The sequence below is a fragment of the Rhinoderma darwinii genome, chromosome 2 (genome assembly GCF_050947455.1).
Source record: "Rhinoderma darwinii isolate aRhiDar2 chromosome 2, aRhiDar2.hap1, whole genome shotgun sequence".
Taxonomy (NCBI): Eukaryota; Metazoa; Chordata; class Amphibia; order Anura; family Rhinodermatidae; genus Rhinoderma; species Rhinoderma darwinii.
In genome coordinates this window covers 221,509,120-221,532,945 of record NC_134688.1, presented here as the reverse complement: position 1 = coordinate 221,532,945, position 23,826 = coordinate 221,509,120, and the positions used below count along the sequence as shown (strand labels likewise).

At 39.4% G+C, this 23,826-nt stretch overlaps 1 protein-coding gene across 1 annotated transcript in view; it reads left to right on the top strand.

Annotated features, from left to right (window-relative positions):
* CASTOR2 (cytosolic arginine sensor for mTORC1 subunit 2) overlaps positions 1 to 23,826 on the top strand; it is a 223,915-nt gene that overhangs the window by 181,509 nt on the left and 18,580 nt on the right. The window contains exons 3-6 of the mRNA XM_075852889.1: positions 10,154 to 10,347; positions 12,482 to 12,614; positions 14,478 to 14,601; positions 23,137 to 23,247. Coding sequence (XP_075709004.1) covers positions 10,154 to 10,347; positions 12,482 to 12,614; positions 14,478 to 14,601; positions 23,137 to 23,247 — 562 coding nt within the window. The remainder of the gene's footprint in view (positions 1 to 10,153; positions 10,348 to 12,481; positions 12,615 to 14,477; positions 14,602 to 23,136; positions 23,248 to 23,826) is intronic.

Here is a 23,826-nt window from a genome sequence, read left to right as displayed (position 1 = left end):
TTGTTTTTTTATTATTTTTTTTTTTACTGCGTGCACCGTGCACTATAAATGACATATTCACTTTATTCTGCGTGGCGATATGATTACGGCGATACCAGATGTTTATAGTTTTTTTATGTGCGTTTGCACAATAAAATACGTTTTGTAAACAATCATTCACTTTTTGTGTTACCTTATTCTAAGAGCCAGAACGTTTTTATTTTTCAAACAATAAAGCCGTGCGAGGACTTATTTTTTGCGTAACGAACTGTAGTTTCGATCAGGACCATTTTTCGGTACATGCGACTTTTTGATCTCTTTTTATTCCATTTTTTGGGAGGTGAAGTGACCAAAGAATTGTGATTGTGGTACGGTTTATTATTATTTTATTTTACGGCGTTCATCGTGCGGGATAAATAACGAAATAGTTTTGTAGTTCAGGCCGTTACGGACACGGCGATGCCAATTATGTATAGTTTATTTGTTTGTTTATATATTTTTATTAATAATAAATGACTGATAAGGGAAAAGGGGGGATTTTTACTTTTATTACTTTTAAATCTTTTATTTTCTTATTTTTACACATCTTTTTTTAACTTTTTTTTAACTTTATTACTTTGTCCCACTAGGGGACTTGAGGGCAGGAGACCCTGATCGCTATTCTAATACACTGCACTACATGCGTAGTGCAGTGTATTAGAACTGTCAGCTACTCACTGACAGCAAGCATAGTGGGTCCTGACGTCAGGACCCACTAGGCTTCCGTCTATGGCATAGCCGGACGCCATTGTTTGGTGTCCGGTTGCCATAGTCACCATCGCCGGCCGCTATCATGTAGCAGGCCGGCGAGGGCAGCTTAACTCCTAAAAAGCCGCGATCTCTATAGAACGCGGCTTTTAAGGGGTTAATCGGCGGGGACACAGCGATTGGTCCCCGCTGTAGGAGCTGTGACAGCTGCTGAACAAGACAGCAGCGTCACAGCTCCTGTATGTGTCGGGAGGACGGCCGAAACGGCCGTTACTCCCGTGACGTACTATTACGTCATGGAGCGCGAACGATACAGCTGCCATGACGTAATAGTACGTCAAGGAGCGGGAAGGGGTTAAAGGAATATTACAGGCTTGGAAAAAAAATAAAAATATGCTGTATAAATGTTAAAAAAATAAAATAAATACAAATGATGAGCTTACAAATCTGCACCCCCACCGACAATTCCCTGGTCTCTCCGACTAGCCTTTATTTACAGCGCTGCATCCGTGACGTGTCGTCCTGACTTGTGTTCAATGCTAGCAATTATCATATCAGTAAGGTCGGCATGTTACCGTGGTGCCCAGTGACTTGTCTAAATGTGCACGAAAAACCTGTCCTTACAAGTTCAGAACTGACCTAAGGGCAACAATGAAGTTTTATCAATGAAAATTAAAATGATTTTATAAGAATGTTTTTATATAGTATGTTCAAGCGATATATTATTACTCTGTTTATTAGTTAAATGGAATAGCCTTATAACGTAATGATCAATGGCATTTATATTTCATTATTATTTCACTTTATGAACTACTTTGTGTCAGAGGGGACTATATCTTACCACTCTTTGTAGGTCCCTGGATAAGACGGTCGATGCAGGGACCGTCTTCCTGGAAGAGCGCTGAGTCGCTGTGTTGAAGGACCTGCAGCCGGAAGTGTAAACACAGCATAATCTCGCGGTAGAATCTGAGATCACGCTGCGCAGGGAAGGGGAGAAGCTGTATGATGCTGATTGGACAGCGTCATACAGACAAAAAAACAACACTGCCTACAGAGAGAACAGCGTTACCGCCCCTTTGGCTAGTATGGTCTTCTTTGGATATTTAGAAAAAAAGCTCATAACTTTTAAAATAATAAACGTTTTGGGACACAATTTTCACTGGAATTACCAGCGTGACGGCGCCTATTAGATTAGCTAGGAGATTGGGCATTACTAAACTAGTGACAGAGCCTCTTTAAACTGAATAATTCTTTGGAATATTACAGTAAACTGTTGTTTACCCACCCCACACAAAGTATGTGGAATGTCCTCAATGTAAAGCTTATTATCAGCACTGTGCTTTGTTTGCCCACTTAATTCACTGGATATCTTATTGCATCAGCGTGATTTCAGTGTTAAAGCCTCATTGTTTCAAAAGAATGCTGCATGCTGCACCTCTGTGCTGGAAAGTTGAGTGGTTCGAGTATGACGTGGTTTATTGAACATAAACGTTAACTTTAGACCTATACATGTGTGGAGAGGTATTGGGTTCTATACAACTCATTAAAGGAACAGTGTCACCACAAAAAAATTTTTTATATCAGTTTGATGTTAGTGTTTTATTAAAAACGTTTGTATTTATTTGTGTGTTTTTGTGTGTTTTTTTTATTTTGACACTTTTTCTTCCCTATGGGGGCTGCCATTTTTTTTTCTATTTCTGTATGTGTCGATTAACGACACATACAGTCATGGAATACGGCAGCTCCAGTCCCATAGGGACTGCGAACGGGGCCCGTTCCATCCACTATGGTGTACGCCGTCTGTGTGGGAACGGCGCATGCGCCGCTCCCACACAGTCCAATTTGAAATGCGCGCCGTCCGGCGCCATTTTCCTGTGGACCGGAAGTCGCGGCCGGACAGTAAGATTACTACTTCCGGTTGCGGCTTCTGGACTTGTGCACATGGAGCAGCGGCAGCAGACGGAGCGGACGGTCCGGAGGGTGCGGCGGCGACTGGAGCAGGTAAGTGATTTCTATGTATGTTCGTGTTTTACTGTGTGTTTACTAGTGTATGTTAACCTACTACACTGTGTGTTAGCTCAAAAAATGGCGACACACAGTGTAGGAGGTTAGACCGTTCAATCCCCTCGTTTCTCCCGGCACTAGCCAGGATAAAGGAGGGGGGGATTCTGAGAGCTCACTAGAGCGAGGGATTTTTTCCCAATTTTGCAGCATAAAGCAATGTGGTTGCTTTACCACACGCAAAGCTGCAATTTTGGGAATTGCTCCATCTAGTGACCAGCAATGGGAAATATTATAAATTAGAATCCAATTGAATCCAATTTATAATATTTCCTGACTCGTGAAAAAAATAAAAAAAATTAGAACAATGTTTAATCACCCACACACTAATTGTTTAACTAAAAAAAACAAAACATTTTTTGCTAACAACACATTCCCTTTAAGGTCTTTTCAGGCCCGGTCATTAAGGGCTTAAAAATCATATTTGTCGGCAGCACATCTCCCCGTGTAAATAGATGTGGTGTCGATAATGGTGCAAACTGATGGTGACCGAACAATAGTATTACCAATCGTTTTTCCCCATACAGTATAGCATTGGCTCGTGTAAAAGGGCCTGTTAATGAGTGACGATCGACTTATTCTTTCCCTATAATGGGAAAGGGCAGTAGCCATATACTTGCCAAGAGCAGGATCGGATCAGGAAAATGTTTTCGCATAGTTGTTGTTTCATATGAAGACTTTTCTGTTTTTATATTACAGGATTCAGTCCCGGTTTTGACTCTTTATGTACTGGTCTTGCACTGAGCTGTGTTATGGCCATGGGTAAATATATTAGGAATTTTCTAGTGAATTTTTAAGTTGAGTGGCTCTATATAAGAGAATCCACTTTGGCATGTGTTAACTGTTGGCAATCCTACTATGGGCGTACATAGATGTAGCCTAATATCTTTTAGTAGAAGTTGCAAATTGCTTTAATTAGTGAAGCCAATTTCCCAGGGGAAGAGATGGTTTTATATACCAAATGATTTTGCCTATGATTATAGGTTTCCATTTCAGTCTGATTTCCGCACAGTATAATTCTTCATATGAGCTCCCACTCCTCTCATAATAATGACACCTTTAATTCATCTGCCTCAATCTAATAATTGTGTTGGTTTTTACATCATGTTTTGGATCCAGTGGGAAATCAGCTTCAAGGCCTAAAGTGAATAAAGTGACATGTTTAGGACTGAAGTGATGGAAATAAATGCATGGGATAAAATTAAAGACTTCGTGTCGTAAATAATGGTTCTGCTTTCCAAGAAGGTCATTCTGTAATAGGACTTTACTGATGAAGCGTAAAAATCTCAGTAGTTCAGTTACAAAGATTTGACTGGTGGAATATTTGCTCCTCTAATATTGTTGTTTCTTGTCCTAATATATAGACTGGTGGCCAAGCCTTTCATAAATGGCTGAGACATGAAATGTGGCTTTTAGGAGATCCATTATATTTTACAGTTGGGGTATGCTTTCCCCTTGCGTTAAGTACTGAAGTGGTGGCTGACACCACAAACTCTGTGTATAATGGAGTGAAATGACATTGTCTGCACTGTAAGTTATCTTGTACATGTATTGATCCAGGAAAGCCCAGGGGTTCTATCAAGGAAAACAATGTGACAGGACTCGAACAGTGTGAAAATCATAGAGCTTCACATAAGGTTGTTAACCCCTTAGTGACCAGCCCATTTTAGGCCTTAATGACCAAGCTATTTTATTCGTTTTTCTATAGTCGCATGCAAAGAGCTATAACGTTTTTATTTTTTCGTCTACATAGCTGTATGAGGACTTGTTTTTTGCGGGATTAGTTGTGCTTTTTAATGGCACCATTTTTGGGTACATATAATTTTTATATTAACTTTTATTAACCTTTTTGGGGGGATTATAAAAAAAAACTGAAATTCCGCCAATGTTCTATGCGTTTTTAAATTGACGCCGTTCACTGTGCGACGTAATTAACATGTGACATTTATTCTATGGGTCGGTACGATTACGGCGATACCACATATGTGGAGTTTTTTTTATGTTTTACGACTTTTGCACAATAAAAAACACTTTTGAACTAAAATTATTTGCTTTTGCATCGTCGCTTTCCAAGAGCCGTAATTTTTTTTATTTTTCCATCAATGTAGTGATTTTTTGGGCTTGTTTTCTGCGGGACAAGACGTAGTTTTGAATGGTACTGTTTTGGGGTACGTGGGACTTATTGATTCATTTTTATTATGACTTTTTTGGGGGGCAATGGAAAAAAATTGCAATTTCGCCATGGTTTTTTGCGTTTTTTTTTTACGGTGTTCACTTTGCGGTTTAAATTACATATTAACTTTATTAATGGAGTCATTACGGTCGCGGCGATACCACATATGTGTACTTTTTTATTTTTTTACACTTTTACTAAATAAAACCACTTTTTATGGAAAAAAATGGTTTTATTTATTTTTTTACTGTACTTTTTATTAATAATCTTTATTTCACTTTGATGACTTATTTTATTAGTCCCACTAGGGGACTTTACTGTGCGATATTCCGATCGCTGCTATAATGCTCTGGTATACTTCGTATACCAGAGCATTATTGCCTGTCAGTGTAAATCTGACAGGCAATCTGTTCGGACGTGCCTCCGGCGCGTCCTAACAGGCATATGTCCAGGGCAGACCTGGGGGCTTTTATCAGTCCCCCGGCTGCCATGACACCCCATCGGAGACCCGCGATTGCATTCGCGGGCCGCCGATGGGTGACAGAGGGAGCGCACTCCCTCTGTAAACAAAGTTAAATGCCGCGGTCGCTATTGACGGCGGCATTTAACGGGTTAAACGGCCGCGATCGAAGTAAACTTCGATCGCGGGCGTTGGAGCAGGAGCTCAGCTGTCATCAGACAGCAGAGCCCCGGCTCCTGCCTGCACGGGAGACCCGTGCAGGACTTAGACTAGGCTGACGTGAAAAGGCGTCAGCCTAGCCTAAAGCCCAGTAGTGAATCACGTTAAAAGGCGTATTAGTGGTCACTAAGGGGTTAAAGGGAATGTGTCGCTAGAAAAATATTATTATTTTTTTAGTTAAACTGTTAGTATATAAATGATTACACATTGTTCTAATTTTTTTAATTTTTTCTCAAGTCAGGAAATATTATAAATTAGATTCTAATTTATAACATTTCTATGTGCTGGTCACTAGAGGGAGCAATTCCCAAAATTGCAGCATTGGCATGTGGTAAAGCAACCTCCTTGCTTTATACTGCAAAATTGGAGAAGACACACTCGCTCTAGTGTACTCAAACAATCCCCCCTCCTTTATCCTGGCTAGTGCCAGGAGATAGGAGGGGGTTGAATGTTCAAACCTCCTACATTGTGTGCCGCCATTTTTTGAGCGAATGCACAGTGTAGGAGGGTTAGATACAGTGGTAATCACACAGTATAACACGAACATACACAAACATAACTTACCTGCTCCTGCCGCCGCCGCTCCCTCCGCTCCTAGTCCTTGCTTCTGAACATATGGACGGAAGCCGCGACCAGAATTAGTCATCTTACTGTCCGGCCGCGGCTTCCGGTTCACATGAAAATGGCGCCGGATGTCGCTCGGACAAAGACCTTCCTTTTGGACTGTGTGGGTTCCCACACAGACGGCGTACGCTATAGTGAATGAAACGGCTCCCGTTCGCATTCACTATGGGACTGTATGTGCCGTATTCCATCTCTGTATATGTCGTTAATCGACACATACAGAGATGAAAAAAAAATGGCAGCCCCCATAGAGAAGAAAAAGAAAGAAAAAAGTACAACACAAAAACACAAATAAATCAAATTTATTTTAATAACATACAAAAAGCAAAAACATATAAAAAAAAAAATTTTCGGGACACCTTCCCTTTATATAAGAAATACACTAAGCAATGTTTTTTATTGTGAGTATGAAAGGTTTAGGAAAAAAATTGATTCTAAAACACCCTTTTTTTAAATTCAGAGAAGGTTTGTATTTTGCTCTCTGCTTATTTTATGGTCTTGCCTCTTCATATATAACAATATCAGCATTATTTGCAAACTTCTTTTTACTGTGTAACAATATCACCCAGAATAATAGTTAAACCATTAAAGATACACTCTGGGGAAAACTGATACTCTGTGTGATTCCTTGTGCATTGAATCCCTGTGTAATGTACTCTCCCCTCAGGCAATGCACTAAGCATAACACCGTGTATCACTTTTCCCTGAGTGTTCCCAAAAAAGTTTGTGAATGGCATTTGTACAACACTGGTATTCGGTGCTATGCTATCCATCAAAGTCTATTTATAGGTTTCCCACCAGGTCTGCTTTAATTTTGCTCTCCAAACAGCCAAAATCTACCCGTTCTTTGACTCTCACAGTTTTTAGAAATGCTCACAGGGAACATTTACATACATTAAAGTCAAGGTATCTTGTACTTTTTGTACTGTATCTTGTATAGTGTTGAATTTCTTGGATTGCTTTGTGACAGCGTGATGTTTCTTTGGGGATACATGATTTACTGGTAGTAGGATCTCCCATGCTATGGTATAGGAAATGAAATTTCTCATTGACAACCTCGGCTTTTCAGCTCAGATGCAGTATGGGCTCAAAGATTCAAGTTTTTTTTGCCATAATTGGGCCCAGACCTCATTGAGGATTGACAAACAATGATTCTGTATCCATTTCATTATTGTATTCATTCACCTCAATCATCCAACCCCTACAGAATTAACATATGTCCTTCTCCACCTGTTGCCACAATTTATGTCTGACTGTCATACCCAATAGCCCATACCCTTTTTGTACTGTTTCACTGATGACTTCTAAAGGTGAGTACGCTCATAGTCAAGACTCAATGACCCACGCTTGTTATTCACTATAAAACTCTCATCGGTGCAGTTTTTTAGGGCATTTAAAAAAATAAAAAAAAAAGGTTTCCATTTGCTTTGCTCTTGTAGACTTGTTTATCTTGATACTTCGCTACAAATCTTGTTATAATGACATGTATTTAGTATGTCTAAAAGTAAATGCAATAACGCTTGTGACGCAGTAGACGGCCATAGAGCCACTTGACAACCTGTAAATGTTATTAGTGGCTGTCCTCTCCAATATTGAGCTCTCTGGAGTACAATACAATGCTGTTTGTAGAAGTCAGACTGAGTCATGCCAGCAGCTGAAAGTGTGCGTGGGTTTGGACCATTTACTAAATCCTAATATATACAGCACTTGTTTTCTAATAAAGTTACAACTCTAAACTTTTACATTCTATGTCATTTACTAGAGATAATAACAAGAGAGGTCAGAAAAGACAAGTGTACGTACTCCCAATTTTAGTCATTTACATTCACCCTGTAATCATTAGTATGTACATTTAGATCCCCTAAGCATGCTGGGTCACTAATACAGGCAAAATACTTACTGGAATGATATTGAGTTTTGTAATACATAGAAATGGGTTATAACACATAATGTGTACATTATAATTCATGTAATTCAAAGTGAAAAAAAAGTGTGTTTTTATTTGCCCTCGTGCAACGTTTCAGCTCTATTGATTGCAGGAGCCTTTTTTATGCTTGAAAAAGGCTCCTGCAATAGAGCCAAAATGTTGTTCGAGGGCAAATAAAAACTTTGAATTGGACTGCTGCCTATTCTTGGACATACATTGGAAGATTTGGGAACAGTGATCGGGTTCCCGAGGCGTGCACCCGCTCATAAGTTATACTGGTGCTGCTGGATGGTGGACTTTATATATATATATATATATATATATATATATATATATATATAGTGTGTGTAAATATTTAAATAAATGAATTAACCCTTTCAGAGTATACATTTCCCTACTGTTCAATTAGTCCCCTCTCAATTGTCATCCCACTGCAATCGCTGACTCCCACACCCGCACTGAAAGTGGACATATCTGCCTAGCAACTAAATAATTTGTTCTGGAAAGAGAACAACATGTGGGATGCGGTGTACACAAACAATTTATTGAGCAGTCATATCAGAGATAAGTGTACTGAAAAGCCTTTCTGTTTAAAGGTCAAGATGTATATTTTAAATTACATCTTTTGTAGGAAATTTAACTATTTCATGGATATTTTCACTTAGAAATAGAGCTGTTCTTAAATTTATGAATGCATTAAAGTCAATAAAGAACCTGAAACCTAGACAGGATACCGGTCACCAGCATTTCACCTATTAAACCAGCAATAACTGGTGGAAGTAGTTGAAAAATCATTTTTATATAGCCTATAATTATAAGTCGGCTCTGTACCTTTTAGTATTCAGGTTTTTAGCGTTTCTGTGCTGTATGCTAATGAGCATACGAGTCATCTCTTCATTCTTCAAGCCTTTCCGAGTTAACCCCTCCTCCTTACTTTTGACTGACAGCTCTTCTTCCCCTAGCACACATGAAATCCCGCGCTTGTGCATCAATGTCCTGTTCTGGTGCGTGTGCACAATGGGACTCCGTAGCGTCGCATGCGCAGTAACTAGATTTGAGGCCCGGACGAAGCAGGGAAGGGTATCAGGCCATACATGACTGGTGCGAGACGGACGAGATTTTGGCATTCAGGGCAGGCCAGTTTTCGGTGTTGGGTGGGCATAAGAAAAGACTAATGAGACTGTCGGATTATCACCATAAAAGGTGACAAATGTTTGCAGACCGTTATTAATGGTTGGAGGAGGAGTTTAGGAGAGGGGATAACGGCAATGAGCTTTTGGCAGCAGCGGCCAGCGAGGAGTGAGTAGAGTTTAATAGGTTAAATGCTGGTGACCGTCTCCCTTTAAGACAACACCTTTCTTATTGGGTCTGGCTCCTGCCATCCCCGACACACAGCTGATTTTGCCAGGTGAAGTCTTCTCTGGCCTCTGCAGGGGAACTGTAGTATTACATGGCGGCCATTCATGGCTCATAGAGGGAGATCCCAAATAGGTAACCCCCACATGACTTCCTACTCAGCTCCTCCTGATCTATAACATGCTGCCTGCAGTTAGCACAACACGTTCAGCTTGATAGGTTCACTTTAAATATTGTCATAAAGAAACGTCATATGATGAAAACCTATTAAAATATCAATGTGCGAGTATTCGGTTACTGGCGTTCATCTTTACCCAGGTTACATGCAGCATATTTTCTGTTTTGTCCACTTCCATTTCATACTTCTGTTTTCTTCTCATGTTATACAGCAGAACGTCATAGTATAGTCATTGTTTTCTGGTGTGCAATATGATATTTGATTGAAAGTTTACTAGCTACCAGAATGTGTTTTTACCAAAAATGATATAAAGACTAATAAATGTGTGTCTATGGTCTGTGCTTTGCACAGTACTCCTTGTTTGGCAGGTTTGCTTGGTGCTCGACATTTGTTTTACAGAGTTTTTTGTTGTCTTGTCTTTCTATACAGAACTCCCATCTTCAGAACATTTAAGCGTAGCAGATGCAACATGGTTAGCCCTTAACGTGGTATCCGGAGGTGGAAGCTCCTCCAGCTCTCAGCCAATTGGTGTGACCAAAATAGCGAAATCAGTCATTGCACCACTGGCAGACCAGAACATCTCTGTGTTTATGTTATCCACCTATCAAACAGACTTTATATTGGTAAGACTTTTTAATGCTTTTATTTCTTGTTTACATTCTTCATTTTCGATAATAAATACACTACCGTTCAAAAGTTTTGGGTCACTTAGAAATTTCCTTATTTTTTAAAGAAAATACACTCTATACATTGTTAATGTGCTAAATGACTATTCTAGCTGCAAACGTCTGCGATTATGCAATTATGTTAGCACCGCTGTAAAACAGTTTTGCTGTTTAGAGGAGCTATAAAACTGACCTTCCTTTGTGCTAGTTGAGAATCTGGAGCATTACATTTGTGGGTTCGATTAAACTCTCAAAATGGATAAAAAAAGAGAGCTTTCATGTGAAACTCGACAGTCTATTCTTGTTCTTAGAAATGAAGGCTATTCCATGCGAGAAATTGCCAAGAAACTGAAGATTTCCTACAATGGTGTGTACTACTCCCTTCAGAGGACAGCACAAACAGGCTCTAGCCAGAGTAGAAAGAGAAGTGGGAGGCCCCGCTGCACAACTGAGCAACAAGACAAGTACATTAGAGTCTCTAGTTTGAGAAATAGACGCCTCTCAGGTCCTCAACTGGCAGCTTCATTACATAGTACCGGCAAAACGCCAGTGTCAACGTCTACAGTGAAGAGGCGACTCCGGGATGCTGGCCTTCAGGGCAGAGTGGCAAAGAAAAAGCCATATCTGAGACTGGCTAATAAAAGGAAAAGATTAATATGGACTAAAGCACACAGACATTGGACAGAGGAAGATTGGAAAAAAGTGTTATGGACAGACGAATCGAAGTTTGAGGTGTTTGGATCACACAGAAAAACATTTGTGAGACGCAGAACAACTGAAAAGATGCTGGAAGAGTGCCTGACGCCATCTGTCAAGCATGGTGGAGGTAATGTGATGGTCTGGGGTTGCTTTGGTGCTGGTAAAGTGGGAGATTTGTACAAGGTAAAAGGGATTTTGAATAAGGAAGGCTATCACTCCATTTTGCAATGCCATGCCATACCCTGTGGACAGCGCTTGATTGGAGCCAATTTCATCCTACAACAGGACAATGACCCAAAGCACACCTCCAAATTATGCAAGAACTATTTAGGGAAGAAGCAGGCAGCTGGTATTCTATCTGTAATGGAGTGGCCAGCGCAGTCACCAGATCTCAACCCCATAGAGCTGTTGTGGGAGCAGCTTGACCGTATGGTACCCAAGAAGTGCCCATCAAGCCAATCCAACTTGTGGGAGGGGCTTCTGGAAGCATGGGGTGAAATTTCTCCCGATTACCTCAGCAAATTAACAGCTAGAATGCCAAAGGTCTGCAATGCTGTAATTGCTGCAAATGGAGCAAAGTTTGAAGGAGAAAATTATTATTTCAAATGAAAATCATTATTTCTAACCTTGTCAATGTCTTGACTATATTTTCTAGTCGTTTTGCAACTCATTTGATACATATAAGTGTGAGTTTTCATGGAAAACACAAAATTGTCTGGGTGACCCCAAACTTTTGAACGGTAGTGTACATCTTGTTTATTTTTTTTAATTCTAAAGTGAATGTTCACCTATATTTAAAAAAAGACAAGTAGCACTCAACTCTGGTAGACCACCTTCCAGATGTATACACTTATTTTGAAGTTGGAAATCTCTAACTTTTTATACATTGTACATGTATACAATACATTTATATGTATAATTATTATTTTATTATGATATTGCATCAGTGTATTATTATTATTATTATTATATAATGCAGTCTCAGTGCAGAAATAAACAATCCTTTTTGTCTCTCCAGTATTGATCCTCGATAGTCTTCCCCGAAGGAAAGAGTTTGAATTGGGGGGATTTTTCCTTGTATCCCTACCACCTTTAAATCACCATTCTACACTTGATAAAAAAATTAAAGAATAATAATTATTATTTTCTGCTTTCTACTGACATCCTATATTGGCCATTTTTTTTATTCTCTATGCTAGCTGTCAGCACAAATAAGGAAGAGGTTTTACTTCTGGCTCATCTTGTTGTGAAAGTGCAGCACATAAAGTCCATAGATGAAAGAGCAATAACCACTTTATTGTGACATATATAATAGTATTGATACATGTAGACAACTCAAATAGCTTTTTCTGGATAATGCAAAGCTAACAGTTTATTTAATTTTTTCTTTCAGGTACGCGAGAGGGATCTGCCTTTTGTGATGCATACACTGGCTGCAGAATTTACTATTTTGCAGGTGGTGAATGGAGAAACTGTGGCTGCAGATAATCTTGGAGTAACAAATGGATTTGTGAAACCCAAGCTTGGTATGAGCCATCCAGAAATAAATGGTCAGGGAAATTTTGTACTAAAAAAATGCAATGTGTAACCTGTACAGGAGTGTAAAATGTGGGGTTCCGTCATGCTATAGGTTATACATGTACAATCAAGATTCTTGGTCACTGTGTTTTCATGACAAATTCCTTAAAACATTACAAAAACATTTAAGGGCTTGTTCACATCAATGTTGCTTTCCGTTGAGGGGTTCCATCTGCACTTCCCATCAGGAGAACCCCTCAACGGAAAGGCAAACGGAAACCTTAGCTTCCGTTTGCATCACCATTGATCTGAATGGTTTACGGAAACTTTGCTAATGGTTTCCGTTTGTCATCAATAGTGCAGTCGACTGTGATATTGATTCTGTCAAAACAATGAACCATTAGCAAAGTTTCTGTCACCATTGAGATCAATGGTGATGCAAACGGAAGCTAAGGTTTCCGTTTTCCTTTCCGTTGACGGGTTCCCCCGACGGAAAGCTCAGACGGAATCCTCAACGGAAAACAACACTGATGTGAACACAGCTTAAGACTGAGCATTAGTTTATATACCAGTTAATACTTCTTTATAATCTTACTTCATTACAGCCCAGCATACTACTGCAAGTAGTTACATTATAAACCGTAAAATTAGTTCACTTTCTCCTAAATTCTAACAGTTTGCCTCAGTTGTGGCTTTAGTTCAGCCTCTTTTAAAACAAATACATACATACATACATACATATACAGTAGTGTTCAAAAAATAGCAGTGAGTTTATAAAGCAAATAAAGCACAAAATCATTGTACCGTATTTTTCGGACTATAAGACGCACCCAGGTTTTAGACAACAGAAAATAGGATAAAAATTATTTGTTAAAAAATAATTTATTCTGTTTCACCACATTCTGAGAGCCAAAAATTTTTTATATTTTTTTTATCGATTGAGCGGTGTGAGGGCTTATTTTTTTGCAGGACGAAATTATTTGAGTTTTTACATTGTGCTTGGGGAAAAAATGGGAAAAGGTTCTTTTTTTTTTTACACTCCTAAAAATTGCTTTAACTTTTTTTTTTTTACACATTTTATTAGTTCCCCTAGGGGACTTGAACCAGCGGCCACTTGGTTACATGTGGAGTTACTGAAACCACGTAACTACGCTGTTTCCCTAACTCCCATAGTAGTGAATGGCAGTTACGGAAGCAGCGTAGCATGCGAGCTACGCTGTTTCCGTAACTACTGTTCAGTTCTACTGTTCAGTTCTATCGGAGTTACGGAAACAGCGTAGCTCCGCGAGTTACGCTGTTTCAGTAACGCCACATGTAATCAAGTAGCCGGGAGAGCACAGAAAGCTAGAACGGGGTTTAGGAAGCCCCGTTCTAGAGATAGGTGCGGGTCCCAGAGGTGGGACCTGCATCTATCTGACATTTATGATATGTCATACATGTCCTTCATAGAAAAACCCCTATAAATGCCGTGGTCGCTATTGACCACGGCATTTAACTAGTTGAAGGGGTTTGCCATAAAACACATGTAGCCCCTATCCACAGAATAGGGGCTACATGTGAGATCGCTGGGGGTCCGAATTATTTGCTATGTAGAAATATCACTTCTACCAAAAACATTGATCTATCAGGATAATGATGTTGGACTGCATTTTTTTGAACACTAATATACATACATACATACATTAACAAACTATCCATAGGTTGATTACATAGACTGGATAGTACATATACATACATACATACATACATACATACATACATACATACATACATACATATATTCATGGATGGATAGACATACATAGTCTGTGATTTTTAATGTTTCACTGTTGTAGATATTTTTGTCATTTCTATACTTCTTAATCTTTTAGTTCAGAGGCCCGTTATCCACCCACTTTCCAGTCCAAGCAATATGTTCTGTGTTACCAGCCTGGATCCCTATACACTTCCAAGTGTGACTACACTCCTAATGGATGTTATGTTTTACTCCAATGGGTATGTACCTTTAATGCATGTATGTATCCAAGCCAATTGTCTTATCAGTAATTTTTCTATGGAGTGTGAGAGGACAGCGGAGTACCCATAAGAGACATATATTTGAACATGAGGAGAACACATTACTTCTATGATGAATTTGTTTAAATCCATAATTTAACCCGTGGCTCCAATGTTATAAGACCATAGCAATAACTTCTGTGCCTCCATCCTTTTAATGAGGTGTCAATAATTTGTGAGCACCAATGGGGACAGAGTATCATAAATATTGTGTAATAAATAATCTGTTTCTTCTTGCTATTAATCATGGGGGGGGGGGGGGCTTGTAACGTGTATATTTGTGTGTTTGTGTAATGAGCTTACCATTCTACAAATCGTGCACTGACTTGTATTTTTCATAAATGTGCATGAGAGCATAGAAATTACTAGCACACTGGTGGATAAAAGAGCAAAATAATTTGTGGGTGGTAAGGAATAAAGATTACAATTTTATTTCTCCAAATAAACACTTTTTAACACAAATGTTAACACATCGTGATTTGGTTCAGATTTTGATACAGTTTTTTGAGAGAAAGCCAGAATTAGTTAAAAAAAGTTATGGGAAATATAAAGTAAGAACTTTTCCTCCTGGATCCACATCTGGCTTTGGTTTCAAAATCTCCATCAAAATTTCCAACAAATCACGATGTGTTAGCATAGGCTTAAATGGCATTAACCGCTTAACGACTAAGGACAGATATATCCGTCCTGTGCAGGTGCTAGTTCGCGCAGGAGGACGGCTATATCCGTCCTCTGATCGCGTGGATACTGCCAGTGTACCTGCCGCAACTGCCGGAATCGAAGCGCGCTCCGGCAGCAACATCAATAGCGACAGCAACATCTAATGTGTTTGACAGAGGGAGGGAGAGCTCCCTCTGTCAACTCATCGGTGCCCCTGCAAAGAAATCGTGGGGCGCCTTCGGGTTTCCATGGCAGCCGGGATCCTAACAAAGGCCCCCAGGTCTGCCTTCAGCAAATGCCTGTTAGGCCAGTGAAGTCCCCTGGTGGGACTAAAAAAAAAAAATGTAAAGCAGTTAAATAAAGTTTGTAAATTTTTTTTTAAATAATTTACAGTCAAAATAAAATAAAACTTTTTTTTGGCCAAATAGTGGTTTTATTTAGTAAAAGTGCCAAAACAAATTACACATACACATATATGGTATCCCCGCAATCGTAACGACTTGATCAATAAAATGAACACATTAATTAAACCGCCGGATGAACGGCGTAAAAAAAACGCAAAAAATAGCGGCAAAACTCTCTCTTCTCCCATTCCCCCATAAAAAAAATTCATAAAAGTTAATCTATAAGTCCTATGTACCCTAAAATAGTACTAATGAATACTACACCTTGGCCCGCAAAAATCAAGCCCACATATGGCCATGTTGACGGAAAAAAAAAAAAGTTACGGCTCTTGGAATTCAGCGATGCAAAAACAAGTAATTTTTTTCTAAAAGTGTTTTTATTGTGTAAACGTAGGAAAACATATAAAACCGTTACATATTTGGTATCCTGTTAATCGTGCCGACCCATAAAATAAAGTTAACATGTTATTTACCCTGCATAGTAAACGGCGTAAATTTATAACATGAAAATGAATGCTGGAATAGCTGCTTATTTTCAATTCTCTCCTAAAATAAAGTTACTAAAAGTTAATCGATATATTATAAGCATCTAAAAATGGTACAATTACAAAATACAACTCGTCCCGCAAAAAACAAGCCCTTATACGGCTATGTCGACGGAATAAGAAAAAAGTTACGACTCTTGGAATGTGACCGTGAAAAAGCAAAAATAATCCTTGGTCATTAACGCACAAAATGGCCTGGTCATTAAGGGTTTAAAGGGGTTGTCCAGGATTCTAAAAACCTGAGATCAGTGTCTAGTGCACGCCGGAAAACCAAAGCACTACAGCATAATATGTGCTGACCGGCAGTTAGATAGATCAAGGCAATTTATACCCCTGAGGACACTCCCCTATGTATGTAGAGGCGCAGAAACGCGTTGGGAATTTTGCTTGTTTGTGGCAACCAGGCAAACTATTATTTATTGATTACGTTTATGGAGTGTTGTAGCGATAGGTTAATGATGACTATTCTGCTTCAGACACTTGCAACCTAGTGTACTCAGCATCTGGCTATCGTCTACACTCCATAAAGCTACTATGATCTGTGTTGCCAACGCCTGTATTCAGATCCTTGGCAATTAGTGCCCTATTTTTTACAACAATTCTTTGATAAAATTAAATTTTTAAACGTTTAGACAGGCAGTGTATTTTCAGGATTATAAAAACATGGCTTCCAGAAACAGCGCCACGCCTGTCCATGGGTTGTGTTTTGTACTACAGATCAGCTCCATTGAAGTGAATTGGGCCGAGCTGCAGTACCACACACATAACTTGTGGACAGGTGTGCTGTTTTTGTTAGAAAGCAGCCATGTTTTCAAATAATGGACAAGCCCTTTAACCCCTTGGCAACATGTCACGTACATGTACGAGACAGGCGCCAAGGGGAAGTATGGAGCTTTCTCATTGGCTGAGCCCGCTCCATACTAAGCAAGTGTCGGCTGTATGTTACAGCTGACACTTAACTGCAATGAGCTCCCGCCCGTTTAATCCCTTAGATGCTGTGGTCAATAGCAACCGCGGCATCTAGGCAGTTGGAAGGCGGAGGAAGGCAGCTACCCTCCGACATCCCATTGGCCCCTCCACCTTGCGATCGCGGGGTGCCCATGGTTGTCATGGCAGCCTGGAGGCCTAATGAAGGCCCCCATGTCTGCTATCTCTGGGCTTCTATTAAGCCAAGGGCAGGGTTTAATAAAAGCCTGTAAAAATTACGATATTCAGCACTACATTTGTATTGCTGTATATCGTGCAAGTGATCCAGCGATTGCTGGTTCAAGTCACCTATGGGGAATAATAAAAAAAGGTAAAAAACAATTTTAAAAAAATACTAAAAGTTAAAAAAAAAAATATTTCCCATTTTTCCCCTAAAGTAATATTGCCGCATATATGTAAAAGCCTGAACTATGTTAATATAAACGCTGTAAAAATAAAATTTAAAAAATTAAACCGTCAGAATTGTTGTATTTTTGTCACATCAGCTCCCAAAAAAAGGAATAAAAAGTGAGCGGAAAGTCACATGTACCCCTAAATGGTACCAATAAAAACTACTGCACGTCTTGCAAAAAAGAGGCCCTTGTATCGCTCAATCTATGGAAATATAAAACAGTTATGTCTTTGAGAATATGGCAACACAAAACAAATGCATTTTTTTAATAAATATTTTTTTCTTTGTAAAAGTAATAAAACATGGAAAAAATATATACATTTGGTATCGCCATAATTGTATCAACCCGAAGAATAAAGTTAACCAGATAATTTTACCACACGGTGAACGCTATAAAAACAAAACAAAAAAAACAATAGCAGAATCAATGGTTTTTTTTTTACATTTTACTCTAAAAATTATTTTATTTCAGTTTTTTAAGTATATTATATGGTACATTAAATGGTGCCATTAAGAAATACAGCTCATCCCGCAAAAAACAAGCCCTCATACGGCTATGTCGACAAAAAAATAAAAAAAGTTATGGCTTTTGAAACGCGGGGAGGAAAAAAATCAAAGATTAAAAAACGAAAATTGGCTGCGTCTGCAAGGGGGTAAGTAATTTTTGTGGAAATCCTTAAGTACACAGGACGTGGCAGATTAGAGATCAGAATCCCAATGCCCATTTAGAAATATGATGTGGAGGTTTTCTTCTTCAGCTTTAAAAATGTTTAGATGTTCTCAAAAATTAACTTATAAAGAGATTGGCTACCTGCCAAGTTAAACTGAAGAAACTATAAAAAGGAAAATGACAGAGAGAGCTGCAACAAGTAAATTGTCTAATTAAAAAAAAACAACGAAAAAAACACAACTATTTAAATATAAGCTTGTTTTCTACCAGAAAGTGGCAGAAGGCATTTAATGACAATAAATGATAATTATTATATGAAATATTGAATTTTGACATCTAATAAGCAAAACTTGGATGGACTGAAGTTCACCGCTGCATGTTTATCCACACACTAAACTATTTCTATTAGATAAAGGTGGAAATATAATACAGAATGATTTGGACTGTTGCCTCTTCAAATTAACTGGGGTATATCTATAGGGTAAAGATCCCTAACTTTTTCTTGCTCACAAGCAATTTATAAATATGACAAGCTGTGTTGAGCTACACTGGGTATTGAAAGGGAAAAAGTATTTGAAAGATATGACCATATAATATGGTGCTTACCGTGGTTTACTTTCCAGTGATATGGTTTTGACCCTATTACCAATTCTTAGTATCACTATGATATCCCTGGTGCCATAGTATTTAGATCTCCCAAGTCACTGCTTGGGGAACGTTGCTATAGGGTGGGCAGAGGTTGCAGTCGCAACAGGGTCCTGGTGACTGAGGGTGCCCAACAGCCCCTCTGCCACATAGGAGAACGCCAGTACTAGGCATGTAATGGGGGCACTGCTGCGTGACCTCAAGTAACACCTCTACCAACTTATTATTTTAGTTTGTTGCCAATACCTTCACTATAGGCAATATATAGTCTTAAGTACCAACACTGGGGAGTTTCTTTAAAAAAAATACATGCAAAGATTATTTTATACTGCTGGCCAATGGTTTATACCAATTCTAAATACCAATGGCTATACCAATAAAGACTTTTGTCCAATAATTTTATGTAGGCAAAAAGTTTTCAGATAATTGGAATAGATTTCCAGCGGTTGAAACCGATTTGTTTTGTCACAAAAGTGGACCTACATCAGTTAGGCTCTGTTCACATCTTCGGCAGAGGACCCTTTGTTGCAGATTGTATGCAGCTCTATTTTGTCTGGCAAAATGACAGAAACCCGACAGAACCCATTGAAGTCAATGGGTTCCGTCTGGCGCGGTTTGTTTACAACAAGAAGCTAGAGAGAAGCAGTGCTCTCATGTATTTAACCCGTTAATGACCGCCAATATGCCTTTTCACGGCGGCCGCTAATGGGCTTTATTCTGATGCATACGCCTTTTCACGGTGCTGCATCAGAATAAATCTGCAATGCCGGGAGCAGTCAAAACAACCTGTTCTCAGCGACTGGAGGTGGCTGAGAATCTGGGGCATCGCTTCTCGAGCAGGCGGATCGAAATCCGCCCGTTTAACCCCTTAGATGCAGCACTCAATAGCGAGCGCCGCATCTAAGTGGTTTTGGAGATCGGGAGGGAGCTCCCTCTCTCACCCCACCGGCACCCTGCATGCGATCACCCAGTGTCTTCTATGGCAGCCGGGCGCCTGATAAAGGCCCCCAGGTCTGCCTGTAGTGGATGCCTGCTAGGCCATTCCTCTGGCATGGCCTAGCAGATGCCTGTCCGTTGTAAATGGACATGCAGTAATACACTGCAATATAAAAGTATTGCAGTGTATTATAATAGCAATCGGAGGATCGCATAGTGAAGTCCCCTAGTGGGACTAGTGAAAAAGTAAAAAAAAAGTTTAATACAGTTATTAATAAATAAATACGTGAAAAAAAAAAAACACTTTTTCACCTTACAATGCCTCATTATGGAAAGTAAAAAAAAGTTACACGTATTTGGTATCGCCGCATCCGTAACGACCCCAACTATAAAGCTTTTATGTTATTTAATCCACTCGGCAAACGCTGTAAAAAATATAATAAAAAATAATGCCAGAATTGCAGTTTTCTGTTCATCCTGCCTTCAAAAAAATGTGATAAAAAGTGATCAAAAAGTCGCATGTACTCCAAAATGGTACTGATAGAAACTACTACGCCCCAAAAAAAAGTTAATAAAAGTTAATCAATAAATTATATGTACTCCAAAATGTTCTATTAAAAAATACAACTTGTCCCGCAGAAAACAAGACCTTATACAGCTATGTCGACGCAAAAATAAAAAAGTTATAGCTCTTGGAATGCGGCGATGGAAAAACGTAAAAAATAGCTTGGTCTTCAAGGTTTAATATAGGCTGGTCACTAAGTGGTTAATGTGAGTGTAGGTGCAAGTCCTCAAGGGTCCCACTGTCAGACTGAAAATCTATCCAAGTAGGTAAAAAGCTGACCATATACACTTTGTACGGCATTACTTGAGAAACTGCATAACGACAGGCTTAGTTCTCTGTATCTCTCTGTTGTTGTATTGATCCCCTCACGTATTTGTCTATATTTGTTTACTACACCTTGATAAAAGATCAAAATGTTGCCCACGTTTCTAAAAAAAAGTCTACACGATTTTTGCATTCTACCAATTGTTTGCTGTCCTACTTTCTACTTAGTTGGTTTACAGCATGTGACAGATCCGGGGGTTCTGTTTTTTCCGTTGCTCTGTCTATCTGACGGAACCGAGTAACGAAATTGTAGTGCAGATGTGAACATAGCCTTAGATTGTTTAACATTTTTAGCAAATTTTTGTTACATTTTTTTTTGTTTCTATTTTTAATTTGAAAGATGCCACTAGATTGTCTATGAGAACTATAAAGTACTAGACCATAAGTCTATGGAAAACCCAACATCATATTTGTTTACTTGTTGAGTATCTTATTCTAAAACTATGGACATAAATATAGAGTTAGTCCCCCATCATTGCTATAACACTCCACTCTTCTGAAAAGGCATTCCACTAGGGATACACTAGCTGAAGGAATACATTTGTCTATATATCCACAAGAGCATTAGGGATATTTGGCACTGCTGGTTGGCAGAAGGGCCTGACTTGCAGTTGACGATAGTGCAGAGGGGCATTAAAGAGGCTCTGTCACCAGATTATCAAATCCCTATCTCCTATTGAATGTGATGGGCACTGCAATGTAGATAACAGTAACGTTTTTTTTTTTTTTGAAAAACGATCATTTTTGCCCAAGTTATGAGCAATTTTATATTTATGCAAATGAGCTTTTCAATGGACAACTGGGCGTGTTTTCTCGTATTTCCAACTAGGCGTGTATTGTGTTTTTACCAACTGGGCGTGTTTACTTGTTTTACCAACTGGGCGTTGTGAATAGAAGTGAATGACGCTGACGAATCAGCATCATGCACTTCTCATCGTTTCCACCCAGCTTCTTTCACAGCAGACACAGCGTGACGTCACCCACAGGTCCTTCAAACTTGTCGTCGGACAAAGAAGATACATCGGCTCCAGGCGTCCAAAAGGTTAATATGCTCGTCTCTAGGGAGTTTGCTATGCTTACCTGCACATACCCTGCACTGTAGTCTCTGACGCCTGGTGCTGATGTGTCTTCTCTCTTCCGACGCCAAGGTTGAAGGACCTGTGGGTGACGTCATTATTCCCAGCCAGCTTCTTTCACTGCAGACACAGCGTGACGTCACCCACGGGTCCTTCAACCTTGGCGTCGGAAGAGAGAAGACACATCCGCTCAAGGCGTCAGAGTACTGTTGAATTTGCAGCAGCATCACCATGTGCAGGTAAGCATAGCAAACTCCCTAGAGACGAGCATATTAACCTTTTGGACGCCTGGAGCCGATGTATCTTCTTTGTCCGGCGACAAGGTTGAAGGACCTGTGGGTGACGTCATGCTGTGTCTGTTCTGAAAGAAGCTGGGTGGGAACGATGAGAAGTGTATGATGCTGATTCGTCAGCGTCATACACTTCTATTCACAACGCCCAGTTGGTAAAACAAGTAAACACGCCCAGTTGGTAAAAACACAATACACGCCCAGTTGGAAATACGAGAAAACACGCCCAGTTGTCCATTGAAAAGCTCATTTGCATAAATATAAAATTGCTCATAACTTGGGCAAAAATGATCGTTTTTCAAAAAAAAAAAACGTTACTGTTATCTACATTGCAACGCCCATCACATGCAATAGGAGATAGGGATTTGATAATCTGGTGACAGAGCCTCTTTAACATGATAAAACCGGAAATAACTTCTGCCACAATAAACTTGTCTGGCCTCCTGCTTCATGGCTGAGATCTTTTATCATTACACATAAATGCCACTAATGCTGGTAATAGATTTTCTCCCGGTTACATCATATATATGGTGACAGGCAGATTGTCACCCAACTTCAGCCATGAAAGAGGGACAGAGAAAAAAAACTGATTTTTGGAAATGTGGCATCTTGTTACATTGCTATATTGATACTTACTGAACATGTTCGATCCATAGCTTTAGATTTTATAGCTCCATGCTTGGTTTCATACACCTGTTGATAGTGTGGCTGAAACGTGTGAACCTATGAATTGTATCTGTGTATAGCTTCAAGACTAAGTTCACTGTTCACTCAGATATGGGCAATGATTTACTGTAGCTTTGTCAGTCTTTATTGTGGCACGGGGCTTACCAGATAGAACCAATAAATAAATATCTATCTATATCTTTCTATGTAGTAAGCTTTACATATGACACTGAGTGATGTGCACGTTATATAACTATGCATTGTATAATTCATGACTTTTTAACTTTAATTTAGTCATTCACCATTTGTGTTGCAGAGTAAAAGATTCGATGGTGGGCAGTGAGGAATCTGGTCATATCCGCTTCTTTTCCTTCTCCCTCATTGAGGGCTACATTTCTTTGGTAATGGATGTACAAACACAGCAAAGGTGAGGCCCGGGTATTGAAGTCACACATGATGTTGCACACCCATTCTTCGATAGATAACGTAATGAATATTGCCATTTATATGACGTCAGTTGTCCTATGAGAACACAAAGAAGTACATTAATGTATAATAATTTATTTTCCTTTAATACAAATATGTATTTTGGTTAAAGTGTAACTTCAGGCACAAATTCAGCTTTTGGCAAGAGTTATGGATTTCGACATTCCCCTATGTTTCCTTAACAGTGCTGTTCTAGAGATCTCTTACTTAGCAGAATCCTTTGCTGGTGATGCCAACGTGCCACGTAGCGCTGTTATGAGTCACGTCGGAGTTTGTATATATAGGAAGTACTCAAACTACCATCTTCTTCCACAGTTTCAGTGTACCTCCAGTGTTACCACCATTCTTTTCTCCAACAGAAGGGAAAATGTGATGGCGGTTGACACAGCCAGGAGATTGAACTGTACGGTTACGGAGGCAATCATACACCACTGGAATTGTTGCTTTGCTGGACGGTTGCCTTGGTAACAGTACCGCCTAATCTGCCAACTGCATCTCACATTCCAACTTTTGTTGTTAG